The sequence below is a fragment of the Leuciscus leuciscus genome (genome assembly GCF_965113295.1).
Source record: "Leuciscus leuciscus genome assembly, chromosome: 9".
NCBI classification, from domain to species: Eukaryota; Metazoa; Chordata; class Actinopteri; order Cypriniformes; family Leuciscidae; genus Leuciscus; species Leuciscus leuciscus.
The window spans coordinates 14,200,389-14,223,181 of NC_138733.1; the positions used below are offsets into that span (position 1 = coordinate 14,200,389).

A 22,793-nucleotide genomic window follows, 5' to 3' on the forward strand; every position below is an offset into this window, starting at 1 on the left:
CATCATTGCTTCCTTCAGAAATCATTCTAATATGCTGATTTGCTGCTCAAGAAACATTTATTGTCATTATCAATGTTCAGGATTCTTTGATGAATAGAAAGTTCAAAAGAACAGCATTTATCTGCAATAGAAAGCTTTTGTAACATTATACACTACTGTTCAAAAGTTTGGGATCAGTAAGATTTTAGTTTGTTTTTCTGTGTAAAGCAATTCATACTTTTATTTATCAAGGATGCATTAAATTGATAAAAAGTGACAAGACATTTGTAATGTTACAAAAACTTTCTATTGCAGATAAATGCTATTCTTATAGATAGATAGATAGATAGATAGATAGATAGATAGATAGATAGATAGATAGATAGATAGGTTTTCTTTGATAACAGATTCCATGACAATGTCAACTGGTTGATTCCACCACAAGAATGTACCCCTTTAATTTGAAGGATTAGAGAGCCTGTTTTTTAAAGATGGGTCTAATTTAGTAAAAAAAAAAAAAGAAAGAAAGAATTTTTCCCTTTTTCTAGGAAGTTGAAATGTTTTATTTAAACCATTGTTATTGTTAAAGCTAGCAAACACTTAATTTTTTTTTTTTTATGAAAACAATGTTGTTTCTTAACTGTGAACTGACACTCATCCATTCAAGGGGAAAAAATGCAGAACTCCCACCTTTCATAGAGTTAGTCCGGCTGCAGGATTACACGTGGGCGGATTATTTAGGTGTGTTTATGCTACACAGATCAGATATTTGGTGTGGGACTGGGGAAAGAGAGAGAGAGAGAATGAGTGACTGAGAAAAGAGTGCAAGTTAATGTGGGGCCCCAGGCAAAAAGAGGAGGACAAAGTTGTTCCAGGGTGGGGGAGTAAACAAGCCAAAGTGTTACACAAAGAGAGAGACGTAAAAGTTGAGAGGGAGGGAAGAAGGTGTATGTGGGACTGGGAGGAAACAGAAGTGGATATGTATGATCTCATAGAGCTTCTCATTCACAGCTCTTTCCTGCTGATTGGCCAAAAGATCTGTCAGTCAGCTAGTTCAGACAGTAGGGGGGTGGACGCAGGGGGAAGAGGGAGTGTTCTCAGTAGTTTTCTCACTGAGGCACAGCAGACACGGCTCAACACGACAAGAAACTGAAACACAGCCTGACTTGCAAAGCAAGCCTAACCAGGAGCTCTTTCCAGCTTATTTGCTGTACTTGGAGGCCATCTTGAGCAGACGGACTTACTGCTACAGGCATTCGTTTTGGTTTCTCATTTGTTAAAGTTTCTTTTATGTCACCAGTGTGTTTCCTTGAAGTTTGGACGTGTCCCTCTTCAAAGTGTCTTCGGAGTCGCGAGAGAACAGGAAGCAGGAGGAGGGGATACTTACTTTGAAAGCTAAACTTTATCTGCATTGCTCACCTGCTCCTTCTCTGGAATGAAAGCCGTGTAGAGGACCTAACCGTGAAAGAGAGGGCGAGAAGAAAGACAAGCTACTTCCTGGAAAGGTATCCGTTGTTTTTAAGCTCTAGGAGACACGGGAACACACAGCAGGGACGGCCACTATTGATGAGTGAGTGACTGCTGGTGTGTGTAGGTGAGTTTGCTGCCTCACACTACCCAGTCGTATCTCTCTCTTGACTGTCTTTGACTCTACAGCATGGCCAATGTCAGTCCCTTCATGTCTCCGGGACCCATGTCCCAGGTCTTCTTCCCCCCGGGTGGCCCATCTCCACCTGGGTCAGTGGTGATGCATCAGGGGACACCGGTCTCTGTCCATACATCTCAAACACCAGGGTTCCCTACAGTGGACATGGTGGTTGCCCCAGGTCCCGGCGGGGCATCTGGAATGCCGTCTGGGCCGCCGGCGCCAGCTGGTGTCTCCTTCATCATACAGATTGGGCTGACTAGAGAGTCTGTGCTTCTACCTCAGACTGCAGACCTGGCCTACATCAAACAAATTGCTTGTTCAATTGTGGACCAGAAGGTAAGCACCACCCAGTACGTTGTGCCTTGATACTGTGTATGCACTTTGCACAGCTCAAACGGAAGTTAAAAAGTTTTGAAGAAGTGTGTGTGCCCTCAGAGTTTGTGTATTATGTTCTCCATTGTTTATGTATTATGTTCTCCATTGTTTATGTAAAATTTTCTAGAGCAGTTTATATTTGAAAATTCAATGGAAATTTTGTGGTTTGCCTTTGGGGGCTGCTAAAATGATTTTCAGTAAACCCAGACTTCAAAGATTCTTCATTGTATTTTTAGAACATTTAAATAGAGTAAGAAGGGTTTTCCTTTACTGTAAAGCCACTTTTTTTCCCCGCAGTCCATCATACCTTGCATGTCAAAGATATTTCTTACATAACACACAGTGACCAAATGAGAAATGCAATGTATGCAGAACATGCTGTGGTAACGTACGGCAATTCTTATCACAGCAGTTCTCCACATAAATATATCCCACACTGATTTCCAAACATTGCTTATTCACTGATATGTGAACTCATGGAAGGTTGGAACTATAAATAAAAAGGTTGATTACATCAAAACATTGTCCATTACTTGGGTTGGGCTCAATCAAGCCCTTGATGTAAAAATCAGACGCACTTAATGTCGTAGTCCAGTACAGAACCCATTTCTGCACTAATGGGACAAGAAAACAGGCCATCCAATTCGTGACTGCCCTTACCTCAGATCTGTATTAGGACCTAACAACAGATTGTATCAGCCAATCAGACTGTGAGATGATTCAATTATCAGATTTCCATGCTCTGGGCAGTGGCCAGGGTCAGCTTAAAAGGTTCATTGGGAAAAGATTTTTCCAGGAAGCATTTGTCTATTCTACACTATACCAGTAATTAAGCTTTGCAAAAAGCCCCAGAGAGCTTTGCAATCACTAGTTTGAATCTCAGGCTTGAATTTTGTTATCCATGTGAAGGTAAATGCCTTGAACTATTCCTAAGGCGATAACTTGTTGCAAAAGTTGCCTCGGAAGGGAACCTACAGGGTTAGTCATGTTTTAACCCTCAAATTTTTATAATGCGATTCGGACTTTAATGGGAAACTGACCATGACTTTGCTTTTCCCTTTAACTCACAAATCAGATGATTACAACAAGTCCTCTGTTGTGTCCTTTGGATTGGGAGATTTGTGAGCTTGGATTTTGGCTCCTTCCCTCATCTCCCCTTGGCTTCAGGCAGAGTGAGTCACAGTGTTCCCTCTCTGTTTATTCAAATGGCTCCCTCTGTTCCATAGGCACTTTTTTCCATTCACTTGGAGGGTAATGTGGCGGCATCACTCAATTCCTCCCCCTAGGCTCAATTTATCCTCTTCTAGGACAAATTTTACTTTCCCTCAATCTCTAAAGAACTGCAAAATTGTCCTGCCATCTATGTAATACATAATTAAAGCATCTGTACCAGGCAAGGACAGTCTCCATTGATCGGGTAGTCCCTTTTGTTCCTTGCCCAGCCTATTTTCCCTGCTGGTCCAACACGTAAGCAGTCCATTGTCCATGGGATAAAGAGGAGGAAATGAAGCCTGTTTCCTCCCAAAGTAGGAGGCCATAGTGTGTCCTCCGCCTCTGAACCGCTCCCTTGGGTTTCCTCCAGGAGTTTGTTTTCTCACTGCAGGTTCCCAGACAATGCAGTTAGTTCCATCTCTGCACATCTCCATGTGACATACCTTCTCTATAGCTGGTTTTGACTTTCTTTTGAGTTTGAGCAACAAAAAGAAAAAAAAGAAAGAAAATGAGGTGTTAGGAGGAGTTTTGTATATGTGGTTGGCAACAAAATAGGCGTTTTGCCTAAATAATCATGCTGTACACAGGTTGAACATCAAACAAATAGTTGTTTAAGTCACATGTGTCGTCTTTCCCTAGAAAGGAATGTGTGTGGCTTTCTCTGGATCCCTGAAGGAGTGCATTCTTTGGAATGCCAGGATCACACCATCAATCTCCTGTTCACCCACCACTGGCCTCTTAGGCCTTGGGTGTTAATAGCAGAAAAAGAGCAGATTTGTGATTTTATTTTCAGTGGTTTGAACAACAAATTGGCAAGTAATACCCTGTCCTCTTTAATATAATGTATAATTATAATCACACAGTTTGCAGCAAGCACGTGTCAGTTTATACTAAAAGAAAGTTAAACAGTACAAAAATATATTGTGTACCAAGATACTTATGGCCCTCTTAATCCCAGCACACAGTAGATCCATTCTAGACCTACAGGTTAAGGAGGTTGGATATCATTGGGTGTTTCCCCATTCCTCAGGGAAGAGCAGCTGGTTAAAAATCACTACTCGTTTGTTTTCTTACAAATGCGGCCACTGTAAAGCACACAATGTCTGGTATCAGGGGAGTCACAGGTAATTCTGCACCGTGCAACTCCCATATAGTCCTCTTACTCCTGCTCATTTGCATGGCTGCGGAGAGTCTTTGCATGGAGGGACCGTATTTCCTGGTTAAGTTGCCGCTATGCACTAGCCACCATTTGACTATACAAAATACACATTCGGTCGTGTGCTTATCGACAGGAAATGAATGACAAAAGTGAAAAGAGAAAAGACAAGAGAGACAATCTTTGGCTTGTTGTTTTGTTAGGGATATTTTCTTATGAGCTGATCTTAAAGCTGTTTTGCATTTAATCTAAATGTTGAATTTAGATAAAGAGTTGCTGGTCCCTAGATTAGAAGAAATCTGCTCAACTTCTTCTTTGATTAAACGTAGAGTGAACTTCATGTTTGATCTACACAGACTGGTTTTAATAATAATACAATTTTATGTTGTTTGTGTTTTATTTTAATAATATATAAGTCCATATCGATAGTGGAAGCAATATCTATATTACAATCAAATTGAATTAAACACATTTTTCACCGCCAGCGGCAGATCACTTTCCTCAGACAGGATTTTCTGTCATACACATTTATTGAAACTCAAGACTATTATTTTTGGCCACACCAAAATTCTACAATGCAAATAGTGAACCATTGTGATACCAATGAATATGTTAATCATTCAGTACAAATGGTGTATGTCAAAGCGCCATTCAATTAGCATATGATACAGTCGTTTTACCATGGTACAGCCACATTTAGCTTTTGAAAGAATAATGACAATAGTTTCATAATGCATACATGTACTATGCGACATTAGCTTTCATTGGTCAGTTCAAAAAGAGAAAACAAACAAGTGAGGAACAAAAGCAAACTTCTGTTTTTGTCTAGCCGGGATTTGGAGGTTGGAGGTTTTGTCCAGATTACTCTTTCAGTATGTTGGGTGCTCAATTATGAGGTCACAGATGGTTTATGTTACTCAGGGCAGTATGGCTCACCCGTCGCACCAGTTTCAAACAAAATACCACAGTTAAGAGTGATTGTTACTAAAATAAAAATGTTCTAACTTGGTCTTCTTAAAGCTTCCTAGAATGTCTGACGAAGATCTTGTTAATTTATTATGAATTAAAAACAACTAGAATTTTACTAGAACGGTTCTAGAAGAACTGTGCAAAAATAGCCATTGCAATTAGGGTGTTGTGGCTGGTTTCCAGGGTGTTGCTAGATTGTTACTAGGCTGTTCTTTATTTCATATTTTACTATAGATGTCTATATCATGTTTAATATTTAACTGACAAACATTATTTTTGGTCCCTGTTTTTTTATTTAGCACATCTCTGTTTGTTTTAAATAACAACATTATATTTAGCTAGAAGGATGTTCACTCCGTTTAGTACACTGACACACAAATACTGCTGTATGTAAGGCCTTAATCTCACAGTTGGCACACCTTTTGGTTTTGAAATGTGTTGTTGAATGCCATGCTGTTAGTAAATCGGTATGTAATTAATCCCATTAGGATTATATTCTTTTCAGACCAACCATGGTTTGGTTGGTTTCTTTGGAAGAATGGAGATTTTGTATTATAATACAAATCAAAGCAGCTTAACTTCGCCATGAAAAAAGCATGAACGAGTGGAACGAGGTGTCAGTCTCACATGTGCTGGAATCGACTGTAATGTAGGACGGTGTGAACGTTAGGTGTGGGTGGAGTGTGCCGTTTGCGATTTTGGAGAAGGTGGAGGAGCAGTGTGTTTATGTGTGCATTCGTGAATGTGCATGAGTGTAAGAACAGAGGTTTTGTGTTTAGTGTTTCCAAGCCGGATTGCTGCAGAAAGTTAAATGGGTGGGTTACCACAGTGGGTAAACACATGATCTCAGGGTGAAGAGAGAAGTATGATTCAGTCACACCGGCAGACAAGCATTTATGTATGTGTGTGTTTTCAAATGCTGAGCTCCCTGTTACTGTCTTGAACAAAAAAGTACAGTAGTATTACCATGTTTTTATGGACATGTGCCATGGTGCAATATGGTAATCATTCAGTAGTACCATTGTAAACTCAGCCCTTTTTTTTGTCTTTTAAATATGGTTAAAATGTACTGCCCTAAAGTAGTTATAGTAAACTAAAATATACTTTACTGTCATTTTATTGAAACTAGGCTGTCATGTATTTAATTATATTTGTAATGATGAAGTTGCAATTTAGTAGGCTATATAGTGTAGGCCTATACAATAACCTTAAATATATTAATGAATAACGCAGTAAAGTTACAATTTTAATCAAGCACTTTACATGGTATGTTATTCAACACATCAACATAATAGGCAATGCTTTTCAAAACCCCTTTTTTGTTACATGCATGAAACTCTCTTCACATCCTGGTAGCAATTAATAGGCTTATAGAAGTGTGTAAATATATATATATATATATATATATATATTAAAAAAGTACATATATCTTTTGGTCTCAGAACCAAAAAATGTGTCCTACCTGCCTGTCAATGTATTTGCACACCTCCGTGCCCTGCTCGCGCAAACATCATCACGCCACCTCATCAGCGCGAGCCGCGAACACGAGGCTATACGCTGATTTCACGCAGCCGCCATTTTGAAATCGAAAGTGAGGCTCCGGTGGGAAGAACCACAATGCCTTGGACTACCAACCTGAAGCTGCTGCCGCGATTTACACTATTGGATGTTAATATCCAATATAGGATATGTATATAGTTCATACCTGCTTCGTTTTTTACATTCTGAATTATATATAAAAAAAATATTTTATTTATAAATGAATTTCACTGTATATAGTCTAAAGTATGAAAGAAATGTTTGTACATTTTTAGAATTGACACAACATCATTAAACACAACAATACGCTATCACATTCACGACTCTCCTGTGATTAAAGGCGACACTTCCGGTTTTCTCCCCACCGGAGCCTCGCTTTCGATTTCAAAATAACGGCTGCGTGAAATCAGCGTATACAGCAAAGAGTTGAAGACTGACAGCCACCGAGCGCCAAAAACAAACAGCAGCCACATTTTACAGTTCCTCCTGAACCAAAACAAGAGCTTACGCCGCTGGCAGTTGAAATCAGCTCCGATACGGCTACGAAACGACCGGAAGTCATTCATTTCCTATGGAGATTCGCAGACCGCATGCGAATGGGTGCGAACCGGGTCCGAACGTGCGGTGCGAAAAAAATCGTGTCCGTTGGTCATCCGGATGCGTTCAAAAAATTGAACTCTTGCGAAAGGCTATACGGACGGTTCCTATCCGACAATTCCAGCGGAAGTTAGCGTTGCTATGGTACTGATAAACAAACCTGAATTCTCAACTTTTAATAAAATAAATAATGATTCTATAACGATAAGTTGTCATGTCATTTATTTTTATTTTTTTTCATGATTTTCTAACGTTATTAGGGCAGTTAATACAATTAAAAGCCCATACCACTATATCACATTTAGCCGACCTGACATATCAACGTCCTGGGGAATTTTCCTCGACGCACGGCACGAAGCAGCCTTCCGATTAATGTCTCTAACCCTCATCAGAGAGATCATACAGAATTGTACATTCTGACACTGACAAAATCAACCGTTAATCTCTCCGCCATTTTTGTTCTACTCGCTTCCGAAGCTTTTCAACGGTGTAGTACGACGTCCGCTGGGGGCGTATTACGGTGCTGATTTCAACTGCCAGTGTGAAGGCGGCGTTATTATGCTGCGTTCACGCATGTCATAACCGTAATTTAGATACGGCAACCCGTGACGTTCTACCTGGAGCTGTTCCGCCCTCAGACTCGGATTTATGCGTTTCTATGGCAACACTATCAATCAACGCTGAAATGGAGCTGCAGCAGTCAGGCGGTAAAGTTACAAGTAAGAGCTCTGTAAGTTGTTTACGTTCATTATTATTGTAATGTTATGTGCTTTGAGACATGAGGTATATTTAACGAGTGACGCATTGCAGACTCTGGCTGTGCACGTTTGAAAAGCTCCGAAGGGAGGCTGGGACCTTATGCTTTCAAAGCAAACTTGCTATTGCTAGCCTCTCCAAAATTGCCTTCTCTAACTTTAAGTTTACTTCTTTAAAGCATGACAAAAGATTATTAAAACTTACTGTAGTGTAAAAACGTGTACCTAACATGTGCTAAACGTGTGTTAAAAACAGTCATGTAACGTTACACTTTAATTGCCTTTTATTTCATTAATATATTATGCGCAGTTTCAAGTTTAAAAAAAATATATAACGTTAGGCCTAACTTTTACGATTTTATGTACACTACAAGTGCACATTCAATACAATTAAGTAAATTTTTCACAAGAGATATCAAAGTGCCATGATAGTATTAGCATCATATACCATCACTGTATTGTAAGAGGGTTTTCACTACACGTCATCAATCCGGAAGTCGGCCATTTTGGAGGCACTGAACGTAAACAATGCCACTGAACTGAACGGACTTGCAAATTTGGCTGATTATTGCTGCTGAAAAATGGTCGTGTTTTAGTCTAATCGGTCGCACCGAGAAAAAACTTTTTGAATTCTATAGACTGCCGAAAGTTAAAGAGAAGAGTGCAAAAAACTGATGAAAGATGGGGGGTGGTGGTAGCGCAATGGATAAGACACATGCCTTTGATGTGAGAGAACCGGGTTCGAATCCACTGTGAGACACCAATGTGTCCCTGAGCAAGACACTTAACCCCTAGTTGCTCCAGAGGCGTGCGACGTCTGACATATATAGCAATTGTAAGTCGCTTTGGATAAAAAGCGTCAGCTAAATGAATAAATGTAAATGTAAATGTAAGATGCCGTTTGTGGTTGAGAGAGGCACAGCATCAGCCACATGTGTAGATGAAGCGTTGACTATGGCTAAAATGTTGACGTAAAGTAGTTCACTATGGCTACATTCACACTGTCAGTCCAAATCCGATTATCTTTGTATCCGATTGGAATATGATCTAAAATAATGTCCACACTGTGTATCGCAACTGTTCAGATCCGATTTGTGTGTCCACGCAGCTCTTTGACAATACGGCAATGATGTTGCGTTGATGGAGGGGTTTGCCTTTGCAATAGAAATGTTGTCTTATTTAAATTTTACAACATGGAAATGTGTGGCCGCCGCGCTGGACTACTGCGTCTTGAGCCTGCTCCAGAACTGCAGGAGGCTGGTATGCACAACTCTTTTTCCGCGCCGGTTTCAAAATACGTTTCTAAATACGTTGTTGCAAAGTCCGGCACTTTGCAACAACACAGCCTTGTTTCGGCTGCGACTTTCAGCATGTTCCCTATAACAACGTCTGATGTTTACATTTTACGTGAAAGTCACATACACCACGCGAAATCCGATCAGAGCGTTCAGACTGAAGTGGATTTCCTGATATGTGATTTGAATAGGATTTCAAACCACATATGGATGTAGCTTGAAACGGATTTCATGTGCTTTTTTTGGACTGACAATCTGAACATAGCCAATGTCGGGATTAGAAATAGAAGGAAGAATTGCAGTAAGGACTAGAGAAGCTAGCCCGTTCGGATCTTTACCACATATTAACTTAAGTTTGTCAAAATTTCGCGCTCTTTCCTGCTTACTAAGTCCTTCTCTATATGATTTCGCTGCTTCCATGTGTTTTTTTTAGGGCTGTCAAAAGATTAATCGCGATTAATCGCATCCAAAATAAAAGTTTGTGTTTACATAATATAGGCTATGTGTGTGTACTGTGTATAATTATTTTGTATATATAAATATACACACATGCATGTATATATTTAAGAAATATTTACATACATAGGCCTATACTGTATATATTTATATATAATTTATATTCTATATAAATATAATTTTTTTTATATATAAATAACAAATTTTTCTTAAATATAGCCTTATACATGCATGTGTGCATATTTATATATACAAATTTAATTATACACATTACACACATATATTATTTAAACACAAACTTTTATTTTGGATGCAATTAATCGCGATTAATCTTTTGACAGCCCTAGTTTTTTTCTGTGGTTTAGACATCATAAATTAGTGTAACAATGTGTTCAGTACATAAACAGTGCAATCCATGCCGTTGTTTACATCCGAGTACCTCCAATATGGCCGCGCATCCGGGTAACTGACCAAATCGTTACGTAGGTGCAAACTCTCTCTCGGCACAATAAGGGTCTTTTATGTGTGTCTAGGCTTGGGAATCAACACTACAGTTCAAAGTAATAAAGTCCTGACTATGGCTCTGGGGATCAATGTGGCATTCCTATTGGCTTACCTGCCTCATCACCCTGATGCCTGGGCCACAAAAGACCATTTCAGCACGGTGGAGCACATACTCATTTTGTCCCTTCGCCAAGTCCCCTCCGCCCCCTTCTCCCCTCCGCTTGCCAGCCATGCCTCTCGTGTTACCGTTCGCTTGAATAAAAAAAAGGCTGCTTTGTTTTCCGAGCCCTTGCTTCAGCCCCAGGCAGCACACAGAAAGTGAGTTTGTGGGCTTAATGAAATCACTGTGTGTGTGTGTGTGTGTGTGTGTGTCTGGAGCGTGTGTGATTTTTTGCATCTAAACCAACATGTTGAGTTCAGGAGGTAGACGACAAGGTCCCATTTTCAGACACTGTTGTTTTTGTTGTCACCGTGCATTTTAAGATTTTGAAAGTGCTCCAAAATCACACTGACCGTGTTAAATAGAGCGAAATTGACAACACAACCCAAATTAATATTCAAGCTCTGTTGATAGCACTTGCTATGCTGTCAATTACGACAGAAAGTTATTTTGACTCATCCCTCGGTTACAAAAACAAAACTTGTTTACAGTAATACACTGAAAGTTGGAGGTTGTCTTTGAAGGCAAAATTGTGCATCTTACATTTTTTGTTAAAAAGCTTTTATTAATTAATCCATATGTAGCCAAAATGTGGTATATTTTAACTGTAGGCCTAGTTGTCTGAATGTTTTTTGTTGTCTCATCTTATCTAGATGCACTCCTGATTATGCATTCCCAGCATATTTTTTTTGTGAGTGTAATATGTTCCATGGAAAAGTGCTGCACAGATAGATAAATCATGTAGTTATGTGCTCCTTTCTTGACTTTGTTCACATTTTACTGTGTTTACTGTTTTTTTTAATAGTGATGAGATACATTTTGACACAACTGCATGGACTGTTGATAAGCGACACTATATTTAGCTTGTATAAACTATGTGTTTAAATGTATTTAACAGTTTTTCCAGTATACAATTGCCCCTTAGACTTCTATTGTAAAAGCATTATGTCAACACACTTTTTGTTGTTTTTTTACAAACCGAGACGAGTCAACATAATGTCTGTGGGGATTGACAGCATGCCACAGATGCTATCAATAAAGTTTCACTTAACCTGGAATGTAATGGCAAGTAGGGTTTTCGTAAAACATAAACAGGTTTATTGTAGCTGTGGTGCTCACTCATGTGAATGATACAAGATCAAATCCTGCTTGCAACATTGTTTATTCATTATTAAATATTATAATACGCGTGTGTGTGTGTGTCTATATATATATATATATATATATATATATATATATATATATATATATAGACACACACACACATACACTGTATATATGATACCATATCAATGAGTTATAATGCTGTAGCAGCAGTTTGACTGCACTGTTAAGTTAGTGAGAAAGCATCATTGGTATTTGCACCAGTCCTGCAGGCTGTCATGCTCTACGTAATGGCCCTAGCCATGTGTGGAATGTAAATTTGGCCTTTACACCTTTTTCCATGACACAGACGTTCACCTTTGTTGTTATATCTGTGTTATCTACTCGTGACTCAAAGGAAAGTCGTCTTAAACCACACGGTGATTGCATGGGACTGACGCAAGAACATTAAACAAAGAAACAGTGCGTTTGGTACCTCCAAAAACTTTCCTTCCTTGCCCTCAAACAGGAAGTCAGGCTCTTAATCCCGATATTCTACATAAACATCACATGAGTTTTACCATGTCTGACAGGCGTACTAATACATGGCCTGCTGTTGCTTTAGTGGAGTTTATAAGAATATTACACGAAGATCCAATGAAATGGTTTGACTAAAACAATTTTGTTTCCTGTGATGTATTGGTTGCACTTTATTTTACAGTATGTGCACTTACTTGTACTTACACTACAGAGCACTACAGTGTATACTTACCTAAGTAACTGGGTATTATAATGTAACTATGGGTTAAGGTTAGGTTTAGAGGCAGGTTCAGGATTAGTAGTTATTACCCAGTTATTGCAATTACTATAATATGCACATAGTATGTACATGGGGAACAGGACTGTTCATTGCAGATGACATTTGAAGGAATAACATTTTGTTTTAGAGAGCGTTTTATTAGTGATTTTTATATAGGCCTATGCACATACATAAGTCATACATTTTTGCTTTATTTTCCGGAAGAGAGAGAGAGATGAAATGTAATAAATGTGTGTATCTGCGAAAATATTTGTCATATTTTTTGAGTGCACCAGCATTAGCTTGCTAATAAAGATAATAGCTTTATAACCTAACAAAAATCCACAAAACATTGATTTTATGGGGTCTTTGATTGCTTTTACTTCCTTATGTAACAATGTACGCTTATCTCCCCTTCTGAGAAGAACACTTTAGGACACTTGCAAAAAAGAGTCCTGATTATACACTTAAGTGGCCTTTGATTTGGTTAGTAGTCCTATTATACTATCTTCAAGTACAGATTTTAAAGTACACTACAAGATTACATTCAATACTCTTTTCCACAAGGATAGTCTCTTAAACTGGTCAGCTACTTCGCTAGCTGTTCAGATTTGCATTGCAAAGAACTCCTTCAGTTGTGCCTATGCTGCAGGGGACTACCCATTGCACAAGTGGACGAGGGAGGAGGAAGAGAAGAAAAGAGTAAAACTCAGTAGAATAGACTCTTTTATGGTATTGTATTGTGCTTCTCCAACTGACCTCAGTGTTGTATTTGTTGTGAATCAGCTACTGACATCACCCGTTTATTGCGTCATCTCTTGCGACGGGGAATTCTCATTCATTCCTTTGTCTCGGGTTGTTGAACCGTGCCTTATGAGAAAAAAAACAAAAAAACTTGGCATTTCTGATACGTTTCTCAGCTTGGAGGTACTATGACATCACGCAACCCAAAAATAACCTGACTCGCGAAAAGCATTTGTTCCATCACACACAAACACAAAGGCCGGTGAAATTCCCGCATTGAGCCAAGCAGTTGTTGGCCTCTAATGAGTGTAGCGTTGACGTCTTTACACAGCAATTACCATGGCACCGTTTAATTTCATGTAAATATCTGCCAAAATTCTTGGGAAGTTTTTGTTTTAGCCATTTAGCTTGTAACAGAAGACTATTTCGGGGGTGATGACGGTGGATGGCTTAAGAAGTTGCAGCCAAGGGTGTTGTCTCAAACATTGTATTGCGTTATTCGTATTGTGTTATTTTAAAGATGAGCCTTTTGTATATGTCTCTTCCGAGGGCTGTTTGCAACATTTTAAAAACATTTGCATACCTGCTGTCCAATTCCTACAAACATTAAGCATTCACAGACACAGTCCAGTTTCTGTCGTTCATTCAAATTTAAATGCTCACAATGGAACAGATTATGAGAGAACTGTTTTTGAAAGGGTTATCTTTGTGAAAAGTGTATAAGCTGTACTGATTGGAAACAAAACAGGCATGTTGCAAACAACCAGCCATTGTTCCTAATATTCATTCAGTCTGGTCTGCCACTTTACACAGTAATCTCCTTTTGCTTCATACCTACACTGTGAAAAGAATTGCATTTTAGCATACTTTTAAAAAGTGCTTATTATGAAAATAATATATAGCCTAACCATGAATACCATGCTGTTTTAAAACACTTAATTGCATGCTAATAATTTTGAAAATGTGTTATAATTTAAATATATATTAAATGCAGTTAGCTGAAATTTTTAGTGCTTTTTTGACCCACTTAAAGGACTTTTATAATCACATCTGTTGTGAAATATGGTTAAAGTATACTGTTGAATGCACTGACAAATGCTTATTGTAAACTAATATACAGTACATTAATGTAATTTCTTTAATTTATTATTATTTTAAATGTATTTGTAATTACGCATCTGTAATGTTGTTGTAATTTAGAAGTTTTAACATATATTAACATTAAATCTAATACTGAATAGCATGGAAGCTTGTTTCCGCCACCGAATAAATCAATTTAAAAGATAGTTGTGACTTTTTATCTCGCAATTCTGATTGCAATATTTTTTTCTCAGAATTGTGAGATATAAACTCGCAGTTCTCACTTTTTTCTCACAATTCTCACTTTTTCTTGTAATTGCGAGTTTATATCTCACAATTCTGACTTAAATTCGCTATTGCGAGTTATAAATTCAAATTCTGAATCTGAGGAGAAACTTGACTTGTCATTATAATTTCTGTAATGTCCAACAAAATCTACCAAGAGCAGCGCAAATTAGCATATGGTTTAAGACCTACATTTTTGGGGCGGTAAATAATGGCGCAAATACAATTGACTAGAGCATTTTTTTCAATGCCGAAAGTGCGCAGGTGCAAGCTGTTATTAATATGGCCCTATATATGAATCCTCAATTCTGAGAAAAAAAGTAAGAATTGCGAGTTTATATCTTGCAATTCTGACTTTATAACACACTATTGCGACTTTATATCATGCAATTCTGAGAAACTTGTTAGATGTAGCCAAGCTTAAAATTTTTAAGTAATTTTTATTTTTTTAAGTACTTTACATGTGCTTTAGTATGTTAGTCAACACATCAAAATAAGTGTAGCCTACTTCTTTTAAAGCACGACAAAAGAACATTAAAACAATGACACTGTGCACTTTTTAAAAGTGTACTTAAGTGTGTGAAGAAATATAGTCATGAAAGTGTAGGCTACTTTGTTAGTGGCTATTTATTTCATTAATATTGTCCGCAAGTTGTACCTGTGAAAATCGCACATAGTATTTAACCCAAATATGGTTAAATATTGTTGATGGGTCACTTATAAGATTGACACAAGGTACCCACAGAGTTGCATATTGGAATTTTTTTTTCTTTTTTTTCTTTTTTTTTTCTGTGCATTATGTTCATAGTTGATTTTAACGAAGGGTCAATTGGTATAGAATCCTAAGTGTGATTTTCACAGTTCACAAACATTTAGTTTTGATGCCTATAAATAAGTGAATCATTTTGAATTCAGATGTAGTTATTTGGACTTTTTGTCCACAATATATATTTTTTTTAAGCTACGTCTGTGTTTTGTTTCCAACTAATATGCATGACATGTGGTAATAATGAGTGGCATATAAGTTTTAGGTTCACTTGAAGGCAGAACCTTAAATGTCACCTACTGTAGATCAACCTTAGGCAATAGGCTATATTACGGAAACTTTAACATAGAATGTTACAAAATCTGGGTCGGGAAATGTGATGTCATATGCATATCTTGTTTATTTGCTTTATGCTGGTTGACTATAGTAATTACTGTGCAAATAGTGGTTTTAGCAATCATATTGGCATCTGAATAGGTCATATAAGCACTTACAGCTTCTGGCATGATTCACTGATTGAGTCTATGTTACGACTGTATAATCAATGAACGTCTGTGTGACAACATAAATCTATAGGCCTATTTAGGCCTTATGTTTGTGAAGATTTGTTTTTGTTCATTGATAGACTGAAAGATATAACATTATGTTTGAACGTCTCACAATAGATTTGTCAACTTTAGTTTAATCTGCTTGTGGCATTGTTCAAAATACAGTTATCTGTGTTTCTAGATCTATTCAAACCGCGCTATCAAAAGACTAGATCTCACTTTATTGACCGTAATGCATCCAAGAGCTTGATACACAAAAAGACGCATGCTTTCAGTGCTTAGGAATGTGTGAAGTCGTTTTCAGATAAAGGAAGAAGGGCTGGGCATAAAAAGCCACATAAACTGCGTGTGTGTGCTGTAAACACTAGATATGAAAGGAAATGGCGGTGATGATGAAAAGCAGAACTTTAGTCTATTAGTTTGTTTCTCACTTCTCTGTTGCTATTTTTGACCCAGATTCTCATGCTGTCACACAGTCCTCTCTTGGTTTGGCGACCCTGTTATTTTTCTTATCTTTTACCTGCTATTAATGTAGAGGTTTTCAACCACAGAGATATACAGTAGATGAGGTCGCAGGAGATTCCTATAAATAATAACTTCTGTAAAATAATTTTCAATTATAGTATTATTTATCATACATTTTTAAAGACGTAAACAAGGTCCAGCTTCTCTTGAGCTTAAAATATTGCAAAATGTAGTCATGTAAATTTGAGAACCGAAAATGTCTTGGTTAGAAATAGAATAGAAAAATAATATAAATAATATAAACCATTCTCAACAAAAATGTTGAACAAAAAAGCATAAAATGCCCAAATAGTCTGTTCCTACGTTGCCTGGTGCTCTTGAATGTGGATCTCTGGATGCACACTGTCTCTATTAAAGCAGGTCTTTGAGTCCTGAATTGGAGTATTGGGCATTTCCATTACAATTAGTTGATGTTTGGATAGTACACAAAGGGCAATCTAAGGAAAAAGTGACTTCTCGTTCCATTATTAAGGAGTTTGTTTGTAAGAACCAGGCCTTGACATGTGGGAATATAAACTGAAGTGGGTCATGGTGTTGCACACATTCATTCTAAAACTGCTGTGGCCAAACTGTGTTCGCATTTTCAAAACATGGTCTTGGTCGTGGCCATGATCATATCAGAGAATGAAGCCACAAAGTGGTTAAGGGGGATCACAGATGAATAGGCTAATATATGGATCAAAGGCAGTCTTTGCAATACAGAGGCCCGTTTCAAAGAGAGATTGAGGCCCCCCAGTGAGGGAAAAAAGATAAAAACATTTTTGACTGCTATTACTTTATTATATCTGTTATATTTAACAATGTTATCTCATATTTCACTCTTAATGGTTTATTTGTAAATGCATTCTGTCTCTTTAACTATAGCTTGTTACAATCAACAAAACAACAGTATGGAATCACTCGCTTAATCAACCACCAGTAGGTGGCAGCAAATCATGCTCTTAACGAGTAGGTCATTAAGGGTACATTTACAGGACAATGATGAACTAAAAACGTTTTTTCGTGTACAGAGGACAATGTTGTCAAAACGATCCCCATTCACATTGAACTGCTAAAACGATTAAAAACATTTTATTATGCTGTCAGGCCAGTAGTTGGGGAGGTTTATTTTATTTAACAAGTTTTTTTACAAAGTTACATCGCTAACTGCTGGCCTAGCAGCATAATAAAATGTTTTTAATCGTTTTCGCAGATCCGTGTGAATGGGGATCGTTTTGACAACGTTGTCGTCTGTGCGCGAAAACCGTAAAGGAAACACTTTTCTGTTTTTAGGACATCGTTGTTGTACCCTTAATAACTCACTCGTTTTGACAATGATTTGCTGCCACCTACTGGTGGATTGATTAAGTGAGTTATTAAGATTCCATGCTGTTTTTTTTTGTTGATTGTAAAGTTTACGTTTTCAGTCCCCCTAAACACTGTTGTCATGTAAATTAACAGCCAAAATGCATAAAAAGTTTTGTTTTTAATTGAACACGGTGTTGTGTACACAGCCCTCTTTTTTGAGTGCAAGCGGATGCCCCTCTTTTGCGAGGCCTGTTTGAAGTGAAAGGGGTGAAACATAGCAAAGGCCGCTATGTGTGAATGTCCATATGTCTTTCACTAGAGGACAAAGTTAAATAAAGTAAGCAGTATATCAAAAAATAAAACTAAAAGACTACAATGGTGGACTAAATTCTTTAAAGTACCCTGAATCGTAGTTACCATTAAAAAGTACCATTGTATATTGCAAAGTACTTTAGTATTAACATCTGATTATTATTGTTATTATTGTATGAATTCTTTTTAGTGTCAAAAGACTATAACTTCAATTTGTGTTCGTGTTCCAATTACTTAATTTATGTTAGCCTAGTAGCTTAACTGTAGCTTAGAAGTAATTGCTATTTATTAAAAGTAAACAAATTTAATGATGAAAAATGAATTAAAGTTTTTTTATTTTCTCCACAGAGACGAGAAACATGTTATATATATATATATATATATATATATATATATATATAATATTTATTTATTTATATTTATTTTAATATATTTATTATAATATATTTATTATAATAATTAATATATAATAATATAATATAAAAAATCATTTGACTGTCAATGTTGTTTTGATAATCAACATGTCAAAATAATATACATAATACAATATCATACATTTTTATAATAAGACACTTAATGGTTATTGGCCATAATGACAGCTAATATTGCATTATTTTCGTGGATTGTTCACTTGCAGCTTTGATGTCTGCTTCACAGTCTGAGCTACTTTAAAAAAGCTAGTCGTCTCATTGGGAGATCAACGGTGCAGTTTATTTGATACTAGATTTTTATTAGAAGCTGTTGCCAGATCAGCCCAAATCCCTGGAGCGCACTGGGGATCACCCTTTATTGGCATTTGATATGGTAATATGAGGAGGGAGAATACAGTTCACACTTGGGAGTGCAAATAAATGTCACTCATCTTTATTACTTTGTCAGTCCAGACTCCAGAGATTTGCAAAATTACTTGTAAGCAGAGGGCATTGGCTATTTATAGCGTGTGGTTTTATGTCAACGTGCTCATGTCTGGTGAGACAACACAGGGTCAAAGTCCTGACGGATGTTGTGAAAGGTGTTTGTGTAGACTGCCCAGAGAAGAGAAGAGAAGAGAAGAGAAGAGAAGAGAAGAGAAGAGAAGAGAAGAGAAGAGAAGAGAAGAGAAGAGAAGAGAAGAGAAGAGAAGAGAAGAGAAGAGGGCAAATGTTTCCATAATTCATCTGAATCATAATGGGCGCAGCCGCCCGAGACCATGTGGGAAACACAATCCTAGTCAACACAAAGCACCCATAGAAACACTGCGCTGTCTCCAAGCAAAGCCCAGGGAATGGCAGATATGATTGCACCAGCATCTATTGTCTGTGACTCTGTGCCACTGTGCAAACATGCATAAGAACAATTGAGGATACATATGTAGCCGAGCGATTTGTGGCCGATAGTTTGGCCTGAGGTCCATACTGTAAAATCCCACAGTGGTCTGGAAAAACATCTTATTTGCCACCAGTTTAATTGGCTAATAAAATGAGCATTGGGTTAGTACATAGTAGCAAGCCGCAAGTACTTGTTGTAGTTAAAGCATGCAGGCAGTTGAATAATGCACATCTTATTTGAGTGTATTGTTTTAGACCATCAATGTTCTTATTAAATTGACTATGTATGTACAGCAATAGTGATTATTGCACATGAAAAAAGAAAGACTAAAATGTTAACATTAAGATGTTTACATGCAACCTAGGCTCATTGGAAAAAGTGCCTCTACCAACATATACCTATACTTTCAGGTCAATGCAGTAAAACACCAAGAACTTTTGCTCCTTTACACACAAATTATGATATCAGGGGCAGATTATCAATTAATAAAGACTTATTTTCATGTGGTTTATGACCTCATAACCAGAGTGCATAGTGCATGTAAACTAATGAACTTTTAGCGCCACTAACCGGGCATTTAATTTCCAAACTGCCACCATATGCCACATAATTTTTGCCAGATACACGTTCATCTGTTTCAGATAAAACTGACTGAATGTGATTTTAGTGCCATTCACTGGACATTTCACTTTGAAAGTGTTCTGAAACTTGACAGAAGCAATGTAATATAATTTTGCAGAAATGCTTCACCAATAAACCTGGGTTGTTTGTTTACTTAGAAAAACCTCTTCAATCCCATTTCTATGCTGTTTTCCATTTCTAAGATTATTTGTCAAGAAATTTAATTTTGTCACTATTTTTCCCCCTATTCATTTGAATTTTCAAATGCAATAGTTCTGTTTGTTACTGCTCTTTTTATACACCAATTGTAAGCTACTCAAGATATTGTTGTTAATGCACATAAAGCCCATTCTCTATACGCTGATTTCATGCAGCCGCCATTTTGAAATCGAAAGTGAGGCTCCGGTGGGAAGAACCACAATGCCTTGGACTACCAACCTGAAGCTGCTGCCGCGATTTACACTATTGGATGTTAATATCCAATATAGGATATGTATATAGTTCATTCCTGCTTCTTTTTTTACTTTCTGAATTATATATAAAAAAATAATTTTATTTATAAATGAATTTCACTGTATATAGTCTAAAGTATGAATTGAAATGTATACAGTTATAGAATTGACACAACATCATTAAACACAACAATACGCCATCGCATTCATGACTCTCCTGTGATTAAAGGCGACACTTTCGGTTTTCTTCCCACCGGAGCCTCGCTTTCGATTTCAAAATAACGGCTGCGTGAAATCAGCGAATTCCGGTGCTTCCAGCTACCAGTGACTTATGCATGACATATATGTGCCATATGTGTAAATGTGTAAATATTATAATCAAAATGTATTTCTAAAAGTAATAAATATTAGTTATTCCACAAATGTAACCCTGAAAAAAAATTTATTGTACATTTCAGCACATGGATGTTTTCCTTTATTTCTTGCCAAGTGCCTCAAACAACTAGCCTAGAAATCTAGACGCTCCCTAGCCGCAGCAAAATGTATTTTGCAGCCAGGGTAGTCTAGCAACTCTCCGTTGACTTTCGGAGCTGTAAAACCTAAAATGGGTCAGGCCAATCAGATCGTGTATAGAGTAGGCGGGGCGGGCTTAACATAATGACGACAGAGTTGTGACGGTTCCCTGCTACTTGAAAACAAAGAATGGCGGCTGCTGGCGAACAGTCTTTCGAATCGGCTTTGGCCGCGACTCTGGAGGACTTGGAGTTAAGTTTTTCTTTGAGCAAAGAACATTGTCATTCTTAAAAAAGGAAGATGTGTTCGTAGTTTTGCCGGCCAGATTCAAAAGTTGAATCAATAGACTAACATTAGCTCCACTGTTGGGAAAACGCTCTGGTTGGTTGAAGTCCTGTCCTATTGCGTGCAGAGTGAATTTGAAAGACAGCCGTTTATCCCGCCCCTCGGATTGAGCCGTGTCTATGGTGAATTACCAGACCTAACATCTTGATGTAGGCCTGGCTTGCCAGGCTATCAAACAACTCTTGCTAGTATCTTTTATATACTAGATTCCACTAACCTTCCAAATACAGTAGGCTAATTGTTTCTTTATTAAAAGTGTTCATTGTAGCAGCCCACACCATCAGCAAATCAGATTTAGAGCTTGTCATTTTTTGTGTTAAATATGCAGAAGTCAGTCATCGAACAAGCTGAAGCCGTTCTGAGACTGTAACAGTTTTATTCTATAGTTATATGATGGGACATAAATAATCGTTTGACTCATCAACCACTAAAGCAGAAATAATATGTGAAGCAGCTTCATTAATTGCAGACAAATTCTGAACAACCTTTGCCCATTTCAGCAAGAGCGGTACGGTTTGTGCTTGAGGCCGCCTGCTGCTGTCAAGCTTGTTTAGAGGCTGGTTAGAAGTTGCGGTAGCATGCCGGGTGTGGACTATAATCTTTGGCAGCAGCTCAAGCCTCTGGAAATAGACAATATGGAGGGTTGTTGACTTTCTTGTGGAAGCTTCAGGCAGAGGGAGGGAGAATTTTGGGCGGAAGGCAGGGACCTTGGTCCGACTCTTCCTCTAAATGAGGTGGAGGTTAACCACATGCGCTCTGAAAGGAACACATGGGAATCCTAATTCTGGCAGTCAAAAAAACAGGAACTGGGTGGAAAGGTGTTGTTTGGGGTTTGGAGTGTAGTGATTCTCTATACTCTTTCTCTTTCTTTTTGTCTCATTTTGTTTCTTCCTGTCTTCCGCCACTGCGGGGAGCTTTGAAGCTCTCTGATGTCGTATCTGGGTTTTGTTTTCTCACATCCCTCGCTCTTGTTCTGTAAATTATTTTTCCATGCTTGTTGCTTGTATCACAACATCAACATGATCCCCTGCCGGATTGTACATCGTTCATTAGCATGTCAGTGATTGGAAAATCCCACTAAAACTCCACCTTGGATGCAAGACAAGCGCACCAATTCTGGTTGAACCTTAAACCTGGTTTTACTTATTTACAGGATTCTTTACGCATGAATGCATTTTTGTGTGTTGGTTAAGCTGCAATCACAGTAGACTAGTATACAAAATGTCTGCGGACACTGCAAGGTCGTAATGTGACTTGGCCTTGTCCACACTAAAACGTTTTCATTTGAAAACGCAACTTTTTCTCTCCGTTCTGTCCACACTGAAACACCGTTTTATTGAAAACAAAGCTTTTTGAAAATGCTCTCCAAAGTGGATAAATTTGAAAAGCCCGTTTTCGCATTGTAGTGTGGACTGGCAAAACGGAGGTATTTAAAAACGATGATGTAAGTTTAGTCATGACGCATATTGTACCAATATAT

The 22,793-nt window shown here is 37.8% G+C and overlaps 1 protein-coding gene and 1 long non-coding RNA gene across 2 annotated transcripts in view; both read left to right on the plus strand.

Moving 5' to 3' along the window:
- The first annotated feature begins 1,066 nt into the window (after positions 1–1,066).
- prkd2 (protein kinase D2) overlaps positions 1,067–22,793 on the plus strand; it is a 42,709-nt gene continuing 20,982 nt past the window's right edge. Inside the window, exon 1 of the mRNA XM_082181153.1 lies at positions 1,067–1,963. Coding sequence (XP_082037279.1) covers positions 1,637–1,963 — 327 coding nt within the window. The 5' untranslated portion in view covers positions 1,067–1,636. The remainder of the gene's footprint in view (positions 1,964–22,793) is intronic.
- On the plus strand, positions 9,124–15,076 carry LOC309506069. The gene is made up of 2 exons (XR_014208632.1): positions 9,124–9,947; positions 10,329–15,076. It is a non-coding gene; the product is annotated as an uncharacterized lncRNA (long non-coding RNA).